At 40.1% G+C, this 21,308-nt stretch overlaps 1 protein-coding gene across 3 annotated transcripts in view; it reads right to left on the minus strand.

Moving 5' to 3' along the window:
* Positions 1-19,876, minus strand: part of Fam204a (family with sequence similarity 204 member A) — a 31,918-nt gene extending 12,042 nt beyond the window's left edge. Inside the window, exons 1-6 of one of the 3 annotated variants that reach the window (XM_055591597.1) lie at positions 19,844-19,876; positions 14,179-14,426; positions 13,590-13,677; positions 13,434-13,464; positions 13,144-13,243; positions 4,635-4,724 (exon numbers count right to left, since the gene is read on the minus strand). In XM_055591597.1, the coding sequence (XP_055447572.1) occupies positions 4,635-4,724; positions 13,144-13,243; positions 13,434-13,464; positions 13,590-13,677; positions 14,179-14,421 (552 nt within the window). In that variant the 5' untranslated portion in view covers positions 14,422-14,426; positions 19,844-19,876. The other 2 variants (XM_055591596.1, XM_055591598.1) reach the window with 2 other exon arrangements.
* Positions 19,877-21,308: the final 1,432 nt, after the last annotated feature.

Genomic DNA, 21,308 nt, shown 5'->3' on the forward strand with positions numbered 1-21,308 from the left:
GGCAACTCCTTCCCTACCCAGCACACCACTTGGGAAACTGCCCAGGTTCATAAGATTAGTATGGATTCAGAAAACAATCTATAATCTAATACCTCACACTTAAGCTAATTTTTAATCTTGGTTTGCCAAGTAATAAAAGTACTGTCAAGTGTGGCTGGAAGGATGGTTCAGAATTAAGAGCACTTGCTGCTCATGCAGAGGACTAGAATTCAGTTCCTAGCACCCACATCAGGCAGCTTACAACTACTTGTAACTCCAGCTCCAAGAGATCTGACACCTCTTCTGGCCTCCTTGGGCACCTACACTCACATGTGTGTTCGTGCTCAAATAAACAAACACATATATAATTAAAACTTAAATAAGTCTTTTTTTTTAAGATAGGGTTTCTCTGTGTAGCCTTGGCTGTTCTGGTCTCACTCTGTAGAACAGGCTGGCCTTGAACCCACAGAAATCCAACTGCCTCTACCTCTTAAGAGGTGCTGGGATTACAGGCATGTACCACTGCACCCAGGTAAACAAATCTTTTTTAAAAGTAAAATCAAACATTGCTTTAAAGATCTAAAGTCATTTGTCAATCACAACAATAACTTAAAAGAAAAACACAGAAAAAACCAGCAGCAGATGCTGAAGTAGATGAAAGTGTAACAAGGGGCACGTATAATCTCAAACTACCTCTCCAGAAGGTACTTACTCATCACAAAGGAGAAAACAGTAATTGCACAGAGAAGAAACTCAAAGGTACAACCCTCATCGGAGTAAAAAAAAATCAAAAAGTGGCAAAAAGAGATAGTATGTGCCTCTGGAGAGTCTGAGAACACCCATGGTCACTGCTGTAAGCCATCGTGAGGAGATACTAGACAAAACAAAACCGGCTTCTCCTCAAAAACAAGGAAATGAAGACAGAGCAGCTGTTCTAGATTAAAAGAACACTGCAACAGAGGACAATGTTAGACAACAGGAAACACCTTTGCTAGAATGGACATTAATGGAATAAATATAAATTTAAATAACATATATGATTAAAACACCTTTTACAAATTTTGCAACTTTCTTTTTAATAATTTAAATTCCTTTTTGTATGCATGTGCATACCTGGGTCACCATGTTGGTGCCAGGAATCTAAGTCAGGTCGAAACTGAACCAGCTTGTTGGCACTCTTTTTTGATTAACTTTTCTTATGTGTGTGTATATGGTGTGGGTGTGAGGGCATTCCCTGCGTGTGACGATCAGAAGACAACTCTATGAAGTTGGTTCTCCCCTCCGACCTTTCCATGAATCCCTGTGATTAAGCCTGTGCAGTGAGCACCTTGACCCACTGAGTGATCTTCCTGGCCTCAAATCGCGCAACTTCCTTAATATCAAATAAATCAATTAACTCTGCTAAAAGGAACTCAGAACCTGCACTGAAACAGGCTTCTCTGCAAATTTCCCTGGTATCAGGTAGAGGAACTAATAAACTGTGCTCTGCCTTATCTTTTCTTCTACCACCAAGACAAAAAGCAGGGGTCTGCTGTGGCAGCTTTACAGTTGGAAGAGATCACACAACTCTTGGGTCTCCAAAAGAAGGATGGACAGAAAAGCAGAGCACCAGTTTGTATCCTGTAACCCTGAAAAGTACTATAAGACAGACATACAACAGTTCTAAAAGTAAGCAGGCAACCACACACTATAGTCCTGCTGGTTTTTCTTAGGTTGTGTCTTGGGCTTTACTAGAACTATCCAGCAAACCCAGACCAGCATCCAAATTCAACGTGAAGCAGTCCTGGAACCTTGGAAGCCATGCAGGAGACATCTGTCCAGTAAGTAGCACAGGGTATAATACTTCCTCAGCAGAAATACAGCTAAGCACCAGCTTCCTGAAAGGTTTCATTCCCAACCTACATGAAGCTGTCAGCAGCTTCTATCTAAATCCACTGCTTGATAAGGATGCAAGCCACTGACTGGCTATTGGTGCCCCGTGTACTTCCCAGCCCAACAGCCTCCTGAGGCCCCACTTTTCCCCAGTCCCATCCTGATACCTACCCTCTTGAGTCCTAGAGCCCCGTAAACATCTACCCCTGAAGTCCTGTCCAAGCCCTCAAGCACTGCTCCTCCCCACTATCCCTCGTTTCCATGGCCACCCCATCAAAATCTGCAGATGACGTACACTAATTGGTATAATCTTGTTATCTCAGGAGTTAACTACACTTGTAAGAAACCAAGCCACTACTTCTAGCAATGGATGAGTTTCAAGTACCATACCACCCAATACATATACCATGTTTGTTGAGTGAGCTCCTAGATTGACTTACAAGGATAGGAACAGAAGCACAGGTTGACATATACAGATCTTATTCACACTGAAGAAGCCACAGATAACCAATAGATAACAGGAAATCCTACTGAACTTGTGGCACAATTTAACACATCTTCAAGTTCATTTTATTAAATAAACTTTATCTTTCCCTTCCAAAATAGTGATGAAATACTACTAAATCCAACAAGAGCTATACCATTAAATCAAAATATAGCACTTTTTAAAAATAAAATAGAGCAATTGTCAAAATGCAAGCATAACAAGCATTAGACGGTGGGAAGAACTGAATAGCTTATAAGAAAATAGCAAACACAAAGAATATCTCATTAAAGCTCAGCTACAAGGCAACTGTGTCAAAGCTTTGATCACTATGCTGAGTCATAGCATCCTCACAAATTAAAAACATCAAATACCTGGGTTGCATTTTTTCTTCTTAAGTAAATTTTTCTGGGTATCTACACAAAGGAAGTTCCAACAGGAATTCACACAGATGCTAGTATACTCATGTTTACAGCAGCATGGTTCACAACAGTCAAACAGTGAGTGCAGTGTCTACCAGCAAGCAAATGCACAAACAATGGCACAAATACCCCAAATGTGACAGAGAAGCAAGTAGTCTTGAAATGGAAGAAAATCTGACATATAGTACAACACAGTGAGTCTAAGAATGTTATGCCAAATGAAATACACCAGACACAAAAGCACAAACGTAAGACTTACATACAGCGCCTACAGAAGCTGAATGCACAGGCAAAGTAGCATGCTGTTAAAGCAGGGTGGACAGGAAACTGCACAGTAACAGTTTAAGGAATAGAGTTTCAGTTTTGCAAGATGAAGAGTTCTGGTCACAAGTGGTGGGAGAATCTGCACAATAGTGTGAGCATGTCTGATGTTACTCTTTTACATACTCAAAATGGCTACAAGCATAAACTATAGTGTACCTTACCACAATAGAACAATTCACAAAATGTCAGTTTGCTTTGTTTGAAATATGGTCTTACTCTGTAACCCATGCTGGCCTTAAAGTTATAGTAATCTCCGTGCCTCAACTTCCCAGGTACTGTGACTACAAGCATGAAACACCACACCCAGATTAAAATGTCAACCTTTCATTTTTTCAAAGCCACATAATTGTCATTCATGCTATTTCTAGCCAATGCCTTTAATACCTATAGCTCTGTAATTTCTTTTCTGTTAGCCACTAACACATGCATATAAACATTATATACAGAAATATTTAATGTGACCAATTATTCTTAAAGACATAAAAAGGAAAATTTTGAAATTTTAAGTATCTCAGAAGATTTTGGAAATATCCTTTAATGGTTCTTTTAAATATGTTTATTCCATACATAAAAATCCACAAGAGTTTTTAAGGCATGTAGCAAAAAAAAAAGGGGGGGGCAAAAATCCACACACAAAAAAACTCCCAATGACCATAAATGGTGGGTCTTTAAACAACTGATGATAGAAAAAAATATGCAACAGTACTTCCATAGAATAATCTACTGAGATAGAAGTTTCTAATTTCAGACTGGAAAAAAATATGCAACAGTACTTCCATAGAATAATCTACTGAGATAGAAGTTTCTAATTTCAGATTGGAAAAAAGAAAAAAAAAACAAAACAAAAGCCTCTTCGTGAGTTATTCGAGCAGTAAGAAAGAACCAACAATCTGCATGAATGAGCTATGATGCTTTTATGTGACTAAACACCAAGAGTGTTACAAGCTAAGGATAGGGAACCAAGCACTAAAATAAAAACCAGGGTATGGATTGCTCATGTTTTTAGTCTATAAAGAAAAAGGAACAGTAGAACAGGAAAGTACATGAAGTCCAAGTGGTAGGTTAACAGGACCCTAACTCCAAGAATGTGAGTCAGAAGCATCTTGTGACTTCGCAGTTGGAAATATATTAAATGTATAATTTAAAATTTACACTACAGACTGTTGAGAATTAGCTGGAACCCCAAAGGGCTGAGCAGCATGTACAGAATCCACAGTAAGAGACTGTAAGCAAGGACTAAGAAAAGAATGCAGGGTGTGACAGCTGCCCCGATGAAGATAAACTAAGCTAGACACAAAGCAGATAATGAAGGCACCCTTCAAATTACACCTGAAAAACACCACCAACCTCAAAAACAAATAAAGCAAAAAAGCCTGCTGTAGGCCAGGTAAAAATAGGGTCAAATATCAATTATACATAGTTTTTAGCCTAAGTTTGAGACCAGAATAAATTTAAAGCATTAAAGTCAACACAAAATCAAGAACTTCGAAATAAATAGTACAAAGAGAGAGAAATATATGGGCAAAAAGAAAATTGGAATCAGTTTGACTTACCTCTCGAGTAGCTAGCTGGTTGCTCAGCTCTTCAGCCTTCTCAACATCCCATTCCTCCACAGCCTGGTCTATCCTCTTTTCAAGGCCTGACTAGAAAGAAAAAAAAAAAAAATTATGGGCAGGAAAGATGGTAAAGCACTTGCTAAACAAGACTATGGCATGGACTATAGCAAATGACACATCCATTCAGCCCTCTCAAAAACTCTACACAGGCTTGCATCAATGCCCATTTATGGATAAGACATTTCTGAAACATTCAGTGGCTATTCAAAATTTTCTCAAGCTAACAGTAAAAATGAGACGCAAATTCAGACTTTGGGGTGGGGGGGTTAGAACCAGGGATTGCTATTCTCTAATGACAGCAATGGTTCAAGATTATGGAGTGCTCACCACAAGAAGAACCTGGGCTGTCTCTACTGAAGTTGTTCCTTGCATCCTTTCAGCTCCATGAACTGTTAGCTTGTTTGCAGGATTACTCAACATGGCTGACATCGGTCAGTAAGTTATAAAGCCATTCCCACATCCAGGTTTGCACAAAGTCTGAAGCCCTAACCCTGACCCAGTCCCACAGTCCAACACTTTCACTCACAGCATTAAACCACCTTCAATTAGCTTTTATGCTGGCTACTATCCAGACAAGAAAGCAACAAATAACAATCATATTGTCTTCCCATGGAGATGTTTGAATTTACTAAATTTACTAAAAGTACTTCAAGAAACCAAAATTTTAACTGTCATAGAATTACCAAACTAGGTAGGGCTCATCATACACTTCTCAAAAGACAGCCTGATATAACCAGCATCTTTCTTAGAATAGTCACTACAGAACATAAAAGTTTTAAGTAGTCTAATATGTGCTTCTTAGAGTACAATCTTATTCTAACAATTGTCTCCTATTTCATAATTTCAACACAGTAAATCTTGGACCTCACATAAACTTCCTTCTAATTTAACGGAAAAAGTGCTAAGAAAATCTCTTCCACCAGTATACTGCTTAATCACAGCCATCAATGAAGACAGATTTTGTTCCTGTACTGTTGTTGAAATGAAGACTTTAAAAACTGCAACATAACCTACCTAAAAACACTGGACGCAGAGGCCAGTGAGCACCTCACTTGATATCTGACATAAGAAAAGACTTCTTGATCACAGCCCATCTAAGGAGAGCTCATCTAGGGTAGTCAACTAGCTTCCCAAAATAGCTGAAGACTTTCATTCAACTAACTGCCTTTCGTTACCGCTGACTTCTTCTCTTTACATCTGCAGAATACTTCTCAAGCTAGTGCAAATACTATGGCAGACTCTTTCCCAATTCTTCTCGTTTTCAGGAGGCACTACTGTCTATTCTAAGCCACTCCAACTGACTTCCATGTACCAGCTCTTACCTGCCAATCATATAATCTACAAACTGTTTATCTGGGCTCATGTGAAACTAAGCTAAGGATCTTCTACCACAATGCAGATCAACTCTTTGGCTCACAGGTTTCCTCAGCCTCATCTTTAGCAGTGCTATACTTCCTAATCTCTGGCCACATGTGGCTCTGCCATATTTCCCTTAAAAAGAAAAAAATCTTTCCCATCTTTTCAGGCTTTCGTCAAATGTTACCCTCCCTGTTGCTATAGCTGTTGACCTTGCCACCTTTCCTCACATCCCACACCAAAATTGCTCTCCTGTTTACGTACTAAACTTTGTATCTCCTTTTAGGACTTGTTCCTCTAACACACTGTCTTTCTCCTTTCTTGAGTTTTATGCTCAATAAAGGCAAACTCCATGTACAGTATCTAAGTTGATTGGCGTATTCCTAAGTCCCGACCCATCCCTTCTACACAAGAGGTGCTTACTGAGAGCTGCAGTGCAGTAGCCCATGTCTGGAAGGAAGCCACCTATACTAGCAGCCCTGTGAAGAACTCCAGATAATAACACTGAGGTAATAATGCCCTTAAGTAAAAAAGGGATCACACACTGTCATGTTTATCTATACACATTTATCTGCAACAAATAAAAACTGTATTTCTTGGGGATGGACCCACGGCTCAGCAGTTAAGAACACTTGCTGTACTTGCAGTGGGCCCAAGTTCTCAGCACCAATGTAGGGTGACTCACAACCACCTGGAACTTAAGATTCAGAGGATCTAACACTTCTTCTGGCCTCTGTATTTCTCCAGGACTCAAGGGTATCTTTATATTGGGCTCTCAGTGTAGTATAATTAGAAGTTTATAGAGTCTCCATATAGAACTTCATATTTAATCTATAATGGAATGAAGTTTTTATTTACAAAATGCTAATACAATAGCATTTACTCCCTTTGTAGAATAAGAGAGTTCCTCAAATGCCTGAGACAGATGAAGTAAATATTAATATCAAATTCAATTTTCTTGTAGTCTAAGGAAGCCAGATACCTCAACTCAGTGTTTACTCAAGCAATCACTCAGACTAGCTTCACTCTTTCACCTTAGTTACCTGTCCACTAATCCTCTCTTAAGACTGCCACCAGCACAGGCTCTAAGATCAACAATCAATAAATGGGTCCTCATGAAACTGAAAAGCTTCTACAAAGCAAAGCACACTGTCATCAGAACAAAAAACAGCCTACAGACTGGGAAAGGATCTTCACCAACCCTATATCTGACAGAGGGCTAATATCCAGAATATAGAGAACTCAAGATATTAGACACCAACAAATCAAGTAATCCAATTAAAAAATGGGGTACAGAGCCAAACTGAGAATTCTCAACAGAAGAATATCGAATGGCAGAGAAACACCTAGAGAAATGCTCAACATCCTTAGTCATCAGGGAAATGCAAATCAAAATGGCCCTAAGATTTCACCTTATTCCCATCAGAATGGCTAAGATCAAAAACTCAAATGACAACACATGCTGGAGAGAATGTGGAGAAAGGGGAATCCTCCTCATTGCTGGTGGGACTGTAAACTGTACAACTTTGGAAATCAATCTTGTGCTTTCTCAAAAAATTAGGAATAGCGCTACCTCAAGACACAGCTATACCAGTCCTAGGCATATATCCAAAATATCTCAAGTACACAAGGACATTGGCTCAACCATGTTCGTAGAGTCTCTAAACTTTTATGGCTATAGTTCTCTCACTGAAATCAAGTAAATATAAAGCCACGCTCTTGGTGAAGTTATGATTAGGGTCAAGAAAATACATGTGAACTACCTAGCCAATATGTCAAACACAGCAACCATCCAAGAAATGATTAGTTGTCGCCCTTATCTATAACATAAGATGACTTTCCAGTGAGGTTGCAGACCTTGCCATGCTTCTCCAGGGCCTCAGAGCCAAGTCTCAAGAAGTCAACTCTAGGTTAGTAAAGTGTCTCATCAAACAGGATTTAAGATTCCAAGCTTTCTTAGACTTTCAGGAAGACCCCAAGTAGTTTCTGATTTACACAGGGCCTTCCACACCAGAAGGCACATGGGAGCTGCAGGCTACTGCTCACTGTTACAGTGCCTTGTTGTACTCTTGACATTTCTTACTTGAATGAGAATTAAACATAAAAATATATCTCAGAGAACAGTTATGTTTAGGAATGACGATTTAGCCACACGTGGTAATTTTACCTAAGAGAACTGTGTAAAAGGGTCCTGTAAGACGAGAGCTGGCCTCTTATCAATAAAGCTGTCCTGCAGATGTCAAGGTGGCAGGACAACAACTGTGTCCAGGCCTTCATGAGCACTTACTGTCAGGAACTCACCCCACACGTGCACACAAGGCAATTCCTTTAATATGTGACTGAAGCTCTTTATGTCCAACGGCATCGCAACGTATTTTTACACTAATCTCATTGCTAAATGTTTATCTGGATAATATATCCAATCTTAACACAAATTACCTATTGAAAATTGCTTAACTATGACTGAACTTATTTCTCCATAAAGAGAAAGGAGCAACATTTAAATACAAACATAAGTTATATACTAACAAGTTATATGTGATGATTTTGTTATTTTTATATATAAATCATACCAAATTTAGATTAGTTAAAAACTAAACTTATTAGTTTAGAAAATTTCAGATTAGGAACCAAATGAGTTCCTAAAGTCTTATATCTTACCTGCTATTTATTTTGTAAGGCAAGTAATACTAAGTAATACTTCATCTATCCTATGAGGCTAACATTGGCCCTCCCTGCAGTGATCATCATGGGAATCCTAAGAAAACACCATGACTGATATCAGGAGACTTCGTGGTACCCACACAAAGTTTTTCGCAACCCTGCCTCCTGCCCCCCAAATGCACTCAAGGCAGTCAGGTTTGGATCTGAGCTGTGTACTAGAGTTCCACACAAAGGTGGAAATAAAAAAAGAAAAACACACAAAAAAAGAAAACATTTGAAAAAGCTAATCTAAATAACAGCAGTCTCCTCTCACAAACTCCTATAGACAAACATCAAAGAGTAATTCTAAATATAAAAAAATTTTTCTAAAAGTACCTGTAGTTTTCATACCAAGTGTCCATTTGACATACCCAGGACTTCTTCAACGACAACTGCTAGCTAATAAAACTGAGTCAACTATGGAATACTTGAGACATTTATAGAGAAGTTAATAAGTAAAATTTATTCTACAGAAATTCCCACACATTTAAAATAATTGTTTCAATTACAAACTTATTGATATTTATTACAGCTGTACTTAATTCAAAGAACACTTTAATACAGTGATGGATATTAGGAAGACTATATTAAAAACACAAGCCTCTCTGCATTGTCTGCAGGTGACAGCAGGGCTACAGTGCACACGCTGGGCTGAGCAGCAGTTTTGGCAGGACTCCAAGGAGGGTGGTGTATGATAGACAGGAAATTAAGAAGTTTTGTCTTGCTTTACTGTTCTTGAGGGTTGAGTGAAAAGAAAATAAAAAGACTTTCTGGTAACAGATCAGCCTCTGCTCCAGAGAATAAAATGCTAGACTGGAAATCCATATTTTGTTTACACTGCACCACATGTCTGCATAGTCCTCACCAGTTTCCTAACTATCTATTGGACTTACATTTATTCATAGCTTTTCTCGTAGTGTCTCCAGGGTGGACATTTTTGCCTTTACTCTTTTTAAAGTTTATTTACTTTGCTGGACTCACAGTAGAAACCTCGGCAGTACAGCAAAAGAAGCACCATGTAAAAACCATGACCCCGACTTAAAGAGTGAGTGCAGGAGGCTGGCATGCAATTACACTCAACTCCCAAGAGAAGCTGGAGTAATTCAGCTGCACTAAATCCTTCCTTTCCTTTTATGCTTGCATTTACTTGTATTATAGTAAACGCTGGCAAAATATAAGCCTGGCTAACAACAGTATCCCTCGTTAGAAGACCTATAACTTTTTTCACCAGGCATCATTTATACAGAGGAATAGCTGCAGAAAAAGGGTCCAAAAATTGGATGCACATGTAATTACAGTCAGAATCAGAGCAATTTCTCTTAATCAGGGTTCACATTATTAACTGCTGTTTTGACTTGTCTAGAATACATATAATGCATGTGAGACAAAGTACTAGGTGTTAAGATGGAATTCTTCAAATGATACTATGAAGAATCCTTGTAACTCCACAAACTCTAAATTCTACATGAGTAAGAGTTAGTTTTATCTAGACAGCATTTAGATTATACAACTTCACAAGTAGGGTAAAAACAGAATTCTAATAGGTTGTGAAAAGTTATCCTCTAAAACTCTGCCTTTTTGGTTACAAACTTCATTTCACGGTGCTAATGTCTCTTATCAATTAGATACTCTGAAGTCAATACCATTATAATAAATACTGCAAATAACTGAAAATCAAAGGTCATTTAAGTCACACATTTAAAAAAAAAGTTGAACAAATACTTGGTCATTCACACTCTGAAGGATCTAGTCCAGTGGTCCCAATCTTCCTAATGCTGTGACCCTTTAATATAGTTCCTCATGTGGTAGTGACCCCAACCACATTATTTGTGTTGCTACTTCATTATGAGAGACCAACAGATAAAGTAGCAGCTATTATTAAGACCTAAAGTAGGTGCGGTAAAGAAGTTAGTTTAGTAATGCCCTGAGGGGAGAGCTACCTCACTGCATTCTTTCCCCACCCACTAGAGATACGGTTGCTAGGAAACTGGACCCTCCCCCTAGGGAGGGACACCTGGTCATGGTCAATGGTCTGGGAACCTTCCTATAGCAAATCGATTCAAAATGTAGCATCTTGACCAATAGATGCTTGCCAGGCAGGAATTGCCCCTGCCTTGGGCATGCTGGGAGGGACCAGAGTCTATAAATCACCCAACTACCCTGGGGATGGCGCGCAGGTGGGGCTGTGTTGGCCCAAGCTGCAGCTTGTAATTTACAATAAAAAGACCCTCATGTGTTTTGCAACGGAGTCAATTCCTGTAGATCTTTTGGGGGCTCGCGAACTGAGTATAACAATTACTGTAATTTTGTTCCTGTTATGAATTGCAATATAAATAGCTGTTTTTTCTGATGGTCTTAGGTGACCCGTTTTGAAAGGGTCATTTGACCCTAAAGGGGGTTTCGACCCACAGGTTGAGAACCACGAATCTAGTCAGTGGCTGGGACTCCCATGGCCCAGAGCAGTCAACAAGGTCTTCTCCCTGCTTCAGGACAGATTTGGCAGTCAGGAACAGCTTAAGTTAAAGTCACATGACCTTCTCCCAGCACACATAAATCACAAGGGTCAGTAGCATGACAAAAACATGTTCAGAAATGCATTACCCTTCCACAGTGAGCCCAGGGAACTTCAGCATAGTGTCTTAAGACTCAGATTGTACTTGCAATAGTCTTTGTAGAAAATGTATTATTTCTGTATCTGCTTAACGGTTATTGCTCAGCAGTAGGAGCTTTAGAAAATGAACTCAGTGCCAAGTACCTAGCTATTAGTATTATAGGGAGTATTTTGGAATTACGAATTTCTTGCAAAACTGGAGGAGAAAAGCCACATTAAGTATGCTTTGACTGTAATCTTAGTTACTCATAGGTTGAATTAGGACAACCACCCAATAAAGATCAGACTTCAATACTAGCCTGGGCAATATAACAAGACCTTATCTCAAACAGAATAAAACTCCAAACACATAAGAAACCCTGCTGCTGAGGTCACAGTCTGCCATTACCAGAAAACCCTGAGCTCGGTGCAAAACGAATGAAGAGTAAGGCTTCCTCTTCTCTGCCACAGGGGATCCTGGACCCCACACCCTCTACCTGAAGAAAGTCACATCACCCTTAGGAAAATTACAGGCCCAGCTGCCTTTCTCTGGATAGAACCTGTTCAGCAAACACCTGGGATTCCTGGAATGCCTCTCCATGTTAATGAGGCATTTGGTGCCTTAGCCGGCAAGCCAATCACCTTCACCCACCCTGGGTTTCCCCACTCCCTCCCCAAAGTTCTATATAACCCTGTTGACCCAGAGTAAAACTGATCTGCCTTCCCACAGCTGATCCCAGAAGGTCATTTCCATTCATGCTCATGGACCACCAAAGCCCTAGATCATCACTTCTGCTCCCTTGTTCCTAGGGACCAGTGGCTAATGACCCTAGAAATGTGGGAGAGCCACACTCTCTAGAGATTAAAAACTACAATTACACACCTCAAGCTCAGACCCTTTTCTTAGCTCCCCACCTCATTACTGCAATTATTCACTGTTCTTGTGTTCTCGTGAACACTCCTGCATAAAAGTGAATTCTGAATAGATTCTACGCTAAATCTTTTCTCCTCCTAACTTTACTCAAGTTTCTAACTAGCATTATTGGACACGTCATCACTTGAGGAAAAACCTGACAAACAATTCAAAGATAAATGCTTTCAATTCTACTTTCACATTAAAACCTCAAAGCATCCACACTCTTCTCCATCTTCAACACCATTCTCATTCAACACACCATTATCATGGTCTGCTATGTTCTCACTGACTTTCACATCATCATCTATCTATTCTCCACCTAAAAGTCAGGGAATCTTTAAAACATATGTTAGATCATGTCACTCTCTTAAATGTCAAGCACACTGTAAATACAGACCATTTCCTAAGTCTCTGAGGTCACATCCATTTTTGGCAGTTATACAAGAGTATCTTGAGTCTTGAGCTACCCCCTCCTCCTAACTGACTCCATTCTAGCCAACCTAACCTTCTTACTAAACAACAAAAAGGTTTCACATTAACCCTTCCTGTAGTGTTTTCACCTATGTTTCAGTAGCCTCTGAACAACCATTACTTATATAAAAGGCCCGTCACCACTCTTCAAGTCTCAGTGAGATGGCCTCTTACAAGAATGGCTTTCTTTCACCACCCAAGGCAAAAAGAGGCTCTCATGATAATACTTTCACAACTTATTCTTCTAAATAAACACGTAAGTACTTGTGTACCTTTTTGGTACACAATAGGTTGTTTTAAGTTGCTTTCTATATGAATTAATGAACTAGCATCTTGGGCAAACCTAATCAAAAATATGTCCAGTTAGCTAAGATGGAATAATATAATAAATATTGTAAGAAGGTTCTTACCTTCTCAACTTTTTTCTGTTTAACCGGGGGTTCAAATCTATCATTGGCTCCAAAATATTGAGTAAGCTCCTTCCACTGGGTTTCACTTGAGGACTGCTCACTGCAAGAAGATAAATTAAGTCTGTGTACACAAATTATGCCTATTTTTACCTTGACTATTTTTAAATGGTTGCAATAATTATACCTCAATGATCACTTGTCATGTCTGATCATCACCAAAGATAAGTACTGCAGCAATCTAGAAAGTTCTACAACACAGCTGAATAGTTACCATTTTAAGTTCTACCTACCTCTGAGATTCCTTTTCATTCTTCAATTTGCCTAAAAGGAATTTAGAGTACAAATACTTAATTATACAGCTGTTATTTTAAAATCATGTTTTAAAAAATTAACTCAGTCAACTTAAGAGTTAGCACAACTAACAACCTAAATTTAAAAATAAACACCTTTTTTGGAGCGTTTTCTTTTTTTCTGTCTGAATCTTGATGTTGAATTTTTCTGTTCAGAATTTTTTTTATGCAATTCTTGAAATTTCTATGTAAAAAGAACAAAAAAGTATGTGTGTGTGCTGAAGATAAACATACATTTTAAAAATGAACAGATGTGTTAAAAAAATCTTTATGTTCTGCCATTTGTAAAGACACCAACTAAGGAATACTGCTCTGAGATACTCCAATCCTCACAATTCTCAGTTGAACTGGGATAGTCATTAGTTTTGATATAAGCTGTTTGATAATAGAGAATGAAGCTCATTGACTCATATAATTAAAGGAAGAAATAAAGAAATTAACTCATTTGTCATGTTAGGTAAAGTAGCTGATCCTATGGAGGCTTCACTTCTTCTACTTATATAAAATACAACTAGAATCAAAGTATTCAGGTGACCCAAAGAGCACTGGAAGTGTTCTGGGGGCTCTTTGTCTGCTGTATTCCTACATACTCTGCACAACACAGAGGCTCGCATGCATACTTTCCTAACAACACACAGGAAACCTACATTCCACATACTTTCCTAACAACACACAGGAAACCTACATTCCACATGTTTAGGGGAATTCCAGAAGGACATTTGTCATATGCATTTGTGTCAGTCTCTGTTTCAGCTTTTGGCTTGCATGCTGGGAAGTCTGACATTTTTGGCTTCCTACTGCTGTCAGTCTTTCCATCTTCCTGTAAGTTAAGTTCTGAAAGTTCTGGGTTCTCTAGTATGGCTTCATCTTCAGAATTTGATTCAACATCACTTTCATTTAGCCCAGGAGGTAACAGCCCACTCCACATCTTTTCTTCTAGAAGGAGAAAGGGAAAGATGAATTCAAACTCAAATAGGAGCCATGGAAACTATTTTAAAATCACTAACAGATACAGAAGACCAATGTCTACCAATGATCTAGGAACAGCCAATTTCAACTTTAAAACCTAAAACAGGATGAACCACCCATATAAAATAGCTAAAATCAGTTGTGTTAAGCTGAAAAAAAAAAAAATACAAGTTTAAAAGTAGTTAAATATGTTACAACCTATCCTTACAGATAAAACAGAATCTTGATTCTCTACAGTGTGGATTATTCTGCCTAAATGAAACTCAGTAGAGCACTCATGGCTAAAGAAAGTGAAATACTTAAAAATATACTCTGTAAGAATTCAAAACTGAATGTATTGTTTAAATGTTATTTTGTTTTGTTCTTTTACTAAGTCAGGGCTGTACTCTGGAGGCCAGGCTGGCCCTGAATTCCTGAATATCCTCCTACTTCTGCCTCCTAAGTACTGCCAGCTGAAGGCTTAAAATAACACAATTCATGTTGTACCCTTTAAAGAAGACAAAGGTGGGCATGACATCTGCACCGAAGCACATGTAACTTTCAAAAGGCTTATTGCTAAAGAAGCAGGAAAACAGTTAAAGAAAACACCTTTTTACATCCTTTTAAAGGATACAGTAGCATGTGCCAGGAAGATGGCTCCGCAAGTAAAAGCCCTTGCCACCAAAGCTGATGTCCTGACTCCCATTCACACATGGTAGGTACAAAACAATTCCTGCAAGATACCCTCTGACCTCCACCTGTGTGTATGGCACACACACCCACATGTGAAAGTAAAAAAAAAAAAAAAGTAATAAATAAAGTGTGGGGCAGAAAAGAAACACTAGTTTTAAATTTTACAATTTGCTAAAATAAACCAAATGAAATGGAAATCTAAAATTTGACAAGCACACAGCCTTCCTCAGTACCAGTACTGTGTATCTGGGAAACAAGCAGCTCAGCACAGTATTTGGCATTATCGGTATCATCATAAAGATCCATGAAAACGAATGGCTTTTAGCACTAGTGTAATCATGAACAAGGATTATGAAAGTTTCATTGCTCTCCATTGGGCAGCCTGTTCTTTCACACAGCTGAGCCCAGAACAGTTCATCTCTTAAGGTCCATCATCAGTCAGAAGAACATAGAGCAGAATGCCACCTTGCTGAGTCTGCATTCTCTTCAGGTCACAGGAATCAGGGATCTCTGTATTACTCTGCATTATAGATTTCTGCTTCCTTTTAAGGCCTTCCTCTCAAATAAAAATAAGCAGTGCTTATTTTTGTGTTTTAGTTCTGAAACAGTCCCTTGGCTTTTTAAGAGGACTCAACTAGACTCCTGACTACAGCTGCACCAGAGGCAAAGAAAATTTTGCAACAATCTTGACCCTTGGTTTCTTTATCTGCAGCACAGGATAATTACACTGCATAGTGTGAGGATTAAATGAGATACAGCAACCAACAGCATTCAAGGGTTTCTAGAAGCTCAATTGTTTGGTGTTGATTTTTTTTTTTTTAATAAATTTTGAACTGTGCATCAGAAAACAAAAGTTCACTGGTTCTTGCTATTATTTCTGTGGCCATGAAATGCATTTTTATCACTCCTAATATAAAGAGAAGGACCAATAAGATAGCTTTGAAATTCTTAGTATTTGTGATGGTTCATCATCAACTGATACTAATCACGTCCCTCCCTATCTCCACAGTCTGACATGAAGCTTCCATAAATAAACCTGGTTTATTTATAGATTACCAATTAACGGAACTCAAAAGTAATGTTCCTTATTTAAAAGGTCTTCTCTAATATTGGTGTCTAATTTTCTACTCAGAATTTATGGTCAACAAAATAGAGACCCCAAATTATGTTTTTGGCCTTATAAAACCCACCTCAACCCCTAAACTTGGTCTGTAGATTTTAAAAGCTGGAATAAGAAACTCTTGAGATGTTCTGTAAAATATACAAGGAAAAGAGTAGTAAGAACATCCAAAACATCTTTAGGTTCATTATCCACTTGAGGATTTTTAAGCTGTAACAGACATTTTAAAAGCATGCTTGGAGCCTATTACAGAAAGTACTGCCATGGCAATTTTCACTGCATGCTAGAATCTCTCCAAAAGCTTGGAACCAGAAGTGCACAAAACAGGAGAGAACCAAAACCAATGAACAATGTTTAGACCACGGCAAGGAAACGTCAGTCAGTCTGGACCTTACATAGCATGTGCTACCATAAGCAGACCTGCTTTCATATGTCTGGAGTTTTACAATCGACATTCTAGGCACTCAGATGTGCTTCCCATAGAGAACAGTCTCAGTTACCCTACAAAAGGTATGTTTTTCCTCATCAGTTTTCAGGCAGCTATCCAGTTTTCATGGCTTTTTGAAGTTTCTCAAAATTACTTCTATTTACTGCTGATAATGGCATCTAAAACTGTCCTTAATACGGTATTTTCCTGGCTTGACAGTTTCTTAAATGTACCTGAAGAAGAAAAGTTAAAAGAACCTCCAAATCCATACTACAAAATTCAAGTAAGGTATTTTTTTAACTCAATCACAAGTCAGTTTCCTGTGATAGTGGTGGGGGGGGGGAGGTAGCACAAAACAAAAAGAAAACATAAAAACAGATATAAGGGAGATTAAGGTTTCTGCTGATAAACTGCTGGTAATGAGCCTGCAAAATGGAGCTGTCCAGCTAAGAGGCAGCTCAACTGTAAACTAGCCAATCTACAGAGGCTGCTTAGTAATTTCAGTTCCTATTTGAAGATACTGTCTTTCTATTCCTAGCATATATGTGTCATTCAAGTGTTTTCCAATTGGCACCATGTCTGACCTCCTGCTACTCCTGTCTGGGCTTCTCTGAAGGGTGATTTTTTTAAGTGTTTCTTTCACTCCTATCAAGTATATGTCTTTATTTTAAGGCAGAAAATCCTAAATTAGTCTCTAAGAAAATTCACTGGAATACCATACAAACAGAAACTCAATTCATGTATGCAGATTATAGCCAGGCCCATAGCACAGGCAATGAATTTGATCTTTGGGCTTTCCGTTTTTAGCCTGTGCCCCAGCAACAACTTAATTATGGCACCCTCGAGGAGGATGAACTGAGCCACAGCCCCTTTTCTCTAGAGCCTAACAAACGCCTTCTCCATTGCACACACTCCAGCACTGTACCTGCGACTAGCTCGAAACCACACTACGCTGTGTACAACGTGGGACACTCAGCAGTTCTGGGAAGACACCATCTGCTATCAACTGAACGTATTTATGCACTGTTCTAAGTCCAAATAAAGAGGTTTTCTTACTGAGCACACTTTGGCAGAAAAGAGATGCATTTAAAACAAAGAGGTTCAGCACCAAGTAATCTAAGGCTCTGTTTTTTACAAAGTTTCATAATGAAGCACTGGAAGTTCATGAAGCTAATAACCAGCATTTTTTTAAGGTAATCATTTCCCCCCTCACAGCACAGTATCATCTACCTTCAGGTGAGAAAACCTACATTCAGGGTGGCAGTATCTTCACCTGTTACCAGAGAAGCTGGTACACCACATTTAAAAGAAAATAAAAAGGTTTAGTAAATATCAGCTCTCAAAATACAGAAACCATACAGAGATACCAAGTCTCAATAACAAAAGCTCTAGTTTGTATGGAGACCACTAGTTATAGGGACAAATCAGTCTTGAAACTCAGATCTGAATTCCAACCCATAGCTGGCCATTATATGTGCCTGGGTCTCCATTCCTGCTGAGCTTTAAAATGAAGATATGATCAGTTACCACTCAGATGCCTCATGCCTTTAACATTTAATGCTCTTCATAGTGTCAGTATCCCAAATGGCCAGAGCGGCCTCACCCTTTGGTGGTTAATGTTCTATTCTCTCTCAACCACAAAGTCTTGTTTAAAGCCAAGTAAATGCAGTTTCTCTCCTCTACCTCACAAGATGACCAGTTTTTGCAGGCTCTTCAGCCTACTGAAAAAGGGCAGGAAATTCAACAAAAGACACAAAAGCAGCAGCAGATAAACAAAGCAGGTCATGTTGTGCATGGCACACAACCAAGAAGCAGGCATTAACCCTCATCACAACACTAACTAGAAATTAACATCAACCCTTTTTACAACTTGCCTAAATCATTGTGATGCACTTATTTTACAAAAGCGGGGCCTGCTGGCTTTAAATTGTAAACTTTTAGAGGGCAAAGTTGGTGATGCATTCTTGGAGACAAAAGATTAGAGAGAGGGGCCAACACAATGATTCTCCGCTGTAATTATAGGATTGCAAAATTTTACTAATAATTTTTCTGCGCTTTTTGCATATGAAAAACCCGTAAGATATTACACTAAGGAACATACTGAGAGTCACATTAGAGATCTGAGAAATGTAACCATGCAACTGCCTACAAGCAATACTCAAAGGATAAAAATCAGCGCATCTAAATGGATAAGCTTTTCCTGTCTCTACGCCATAATTTAAACTGCATTTAAGTTACTGTCTTTGTCACGTTATTTTTATTCAATTTTTAAAACTGCAGACATCTAAATTTAATCTTATTTGTAAAGTAGCTATAATCGCCATCCTCTAACCTATAAAAGCATAATAAAGTACTTAATTAGTTCCTAAACCTTGGAATGAGTTAATTAACGTACTTTTAGTCTTGAGATATCAACATTCACCTAAATGTCTTATTTATTGTTAGATAATGTGTTCCTTTTTCCTCTAAAATGCACAGAAAACACAAGACCCGAGTTCGGATTTACTTGAAATAAACTACTTACTTAGCAAAATTTTTTTTCTTCATTTGCAAGAGTGGGTGAGTTTGAATTAAGACAACGTTTGTTTACAGCCAAGGCCTGGAAACCACTCCCCGCCTCCCCAGACCCTGTCTACCGGTACGGAAAGATTTACACGCTATGCAATCACGCCACTGTGCAAATACTTACGAAGTTCAAGACTGCGAGAGGGAGGCTCTGAAGAGGCACCTTTCCCCGCTCAGCCGGACAGCTCCCGCGGGGTGCGGGCCCGCGCCACCTTCAGCTCTCCGGCCGCGGCCGCATCCCCTCCCGGACGCCCGACGCGACGGCGACGGCCCAGCTCGCCCTCATCAGCCGGGTGGCTTTCCCGGACGCAGCCGGCGCGCCCGTGAGGCTGCCTCTGCGCTCGAGGCTGCCCGCGCCCTCCTCCCTCGGCCAGGCACGGGACGCTGACCTCCTCTCGCTCCCCCGCGACGGCCCCGCGCCGCCGAGCCAGGCCGCCCGCGCGCAGCGCTTTCCCAGCCCGCCCCGGCGTCCCCACGGAGGAGCCGTGAGGACCGGCCGCCCAGCCTCCTCCGCTGCCCTCACTGCCTCGGAACCCGAACCCGACAGGCTCGCCACGAAGCTTGCCGCTGCGGCGCGCGGCGCGAGGCCGAACTTACCCAGCAGGAAGCAGCGGCGCGGCGGCCATCTTAGCACCCTGCCAACATCGTGCCTTCTCATTGGCTGCAGCGGCTCAGCCAATAGACTGCGACCGTGCTAGCTCTGGGGTCGCCAAGGCAACAGCCTGGCTTCCTTGCACGCTTCCGTCTGCGCCTTAAGACTGGGTTTTTGTTTTGTTTGGGGTTTTTTGTTGTTCCCTTCCCTTTTCTCACTGTCTTTCTCTTTTGACCCAGGGATTAAAAAATTTTTACAAAGCCTTTGTTCTTTCCTCACTCCTTGCCTGACCTTGCTCCTGGCGGAGGAAAGTGCTGACTTCGACGCTCATCTGAGTTCGCTCAAAGGAGAGTTGTGGGTGATCTTTTCGGGAATTGTTTTCCTTCCTCGTGCCCCCCCCCCCCCCCCCCCCCCCCCCCCCCGACACACACACACACAAACCCCTCGCCCACCTCTTTTTCTTTCTTTGTGAGTATATTTGAGTGCCTCAGACCTTATGCAGTTCTCAATCCGATTCCTGTTCTCCAGGCACTTGCCATCATCTCCGAATCCAGCTAAGCACTCCCAGTCACAAGTTCGTTTGTCGGGCTAGCACAGTGTGTAGAGCCTGATGAGAACCCCGGAGGCCTGTGAATGAGGAAAAGAGCAGGAGGGATCACAGTGAGAAGACTATAAAAGCAGACAGTGACTTGGGGGATGAGAAAAGGGCTAACTCAGAAGAGCCTCCACTTTCTGAAGTGCTGTTCTATAATAAGATTAGAATTTGTTCCTATTCTCTTGTAATGGTTATGTAAGGAAATAGGGCTAGGGAGACAGCTCAGTCAGTGGAAAGCCTTGCCTAGCAAGCTGGAGGACATGAGTTGGTTCCATGCGTGTGATTCAGCACTGAGGAGGCGGAAGGCAGACTCGGAGCTCCTTGATCAACACGTTCCAGGCAAGTGGGCACAAAAGACTGGCGGACAGCCCCCCAAGGAACCACACTTGGGAGTTGTCTCCTGAACTCTACGCATGTGCACGTGAAATACAAAGCCTTTAACAAGTTAAAAAGAAAAGCACGACAAATTAAACTTTGCAGAATTTATTTGAACAAGCAGCTGTTTCATGAATGGAGGATTGTTCTGATCCAGTCAAAGTTCAGATTGTTTCACCAATGAGCAAGCAACCTCTGCAGAAAAAAAAAAAAGGGGGGGGGGGGGAGAAACGGATATTCTAGTACGGCTGCCGTATCTGGGCATTTACCATATATAGACATGGACGGATCAGCTTTCACACTGACTGGCTAAGAGTCAATCTCTATGGTTTACTGAAACTCAGCAACATGTTATAAGAATATCAACACACTCTGAAGTTGGGCTGCAGCTCAAGTTATTTATTCGAAGCAAGAAGTTAGTTGTAGGCCACATTGCCTAACCCACAGTAATTTTCACTTATTAACACTATCAACAAGAGCCTTTGAAAAATATTCTGACA

The sequence above is a fragment of the Psammomys obesus genome, unplaced genomic scaffold (assembly GCF_907164565.1).
Source record: "Psammomys obesus unplaced genomic scaffold, mPsaObe1.curated_primary_1811, whole genome shotgun sequence".
Classification (NCBI taxonomy): Eukaryota; Metazoa; Chordata; class Mammalia; order Rodentia; family Muridae; genus Psammomys; species Psammomys obesus.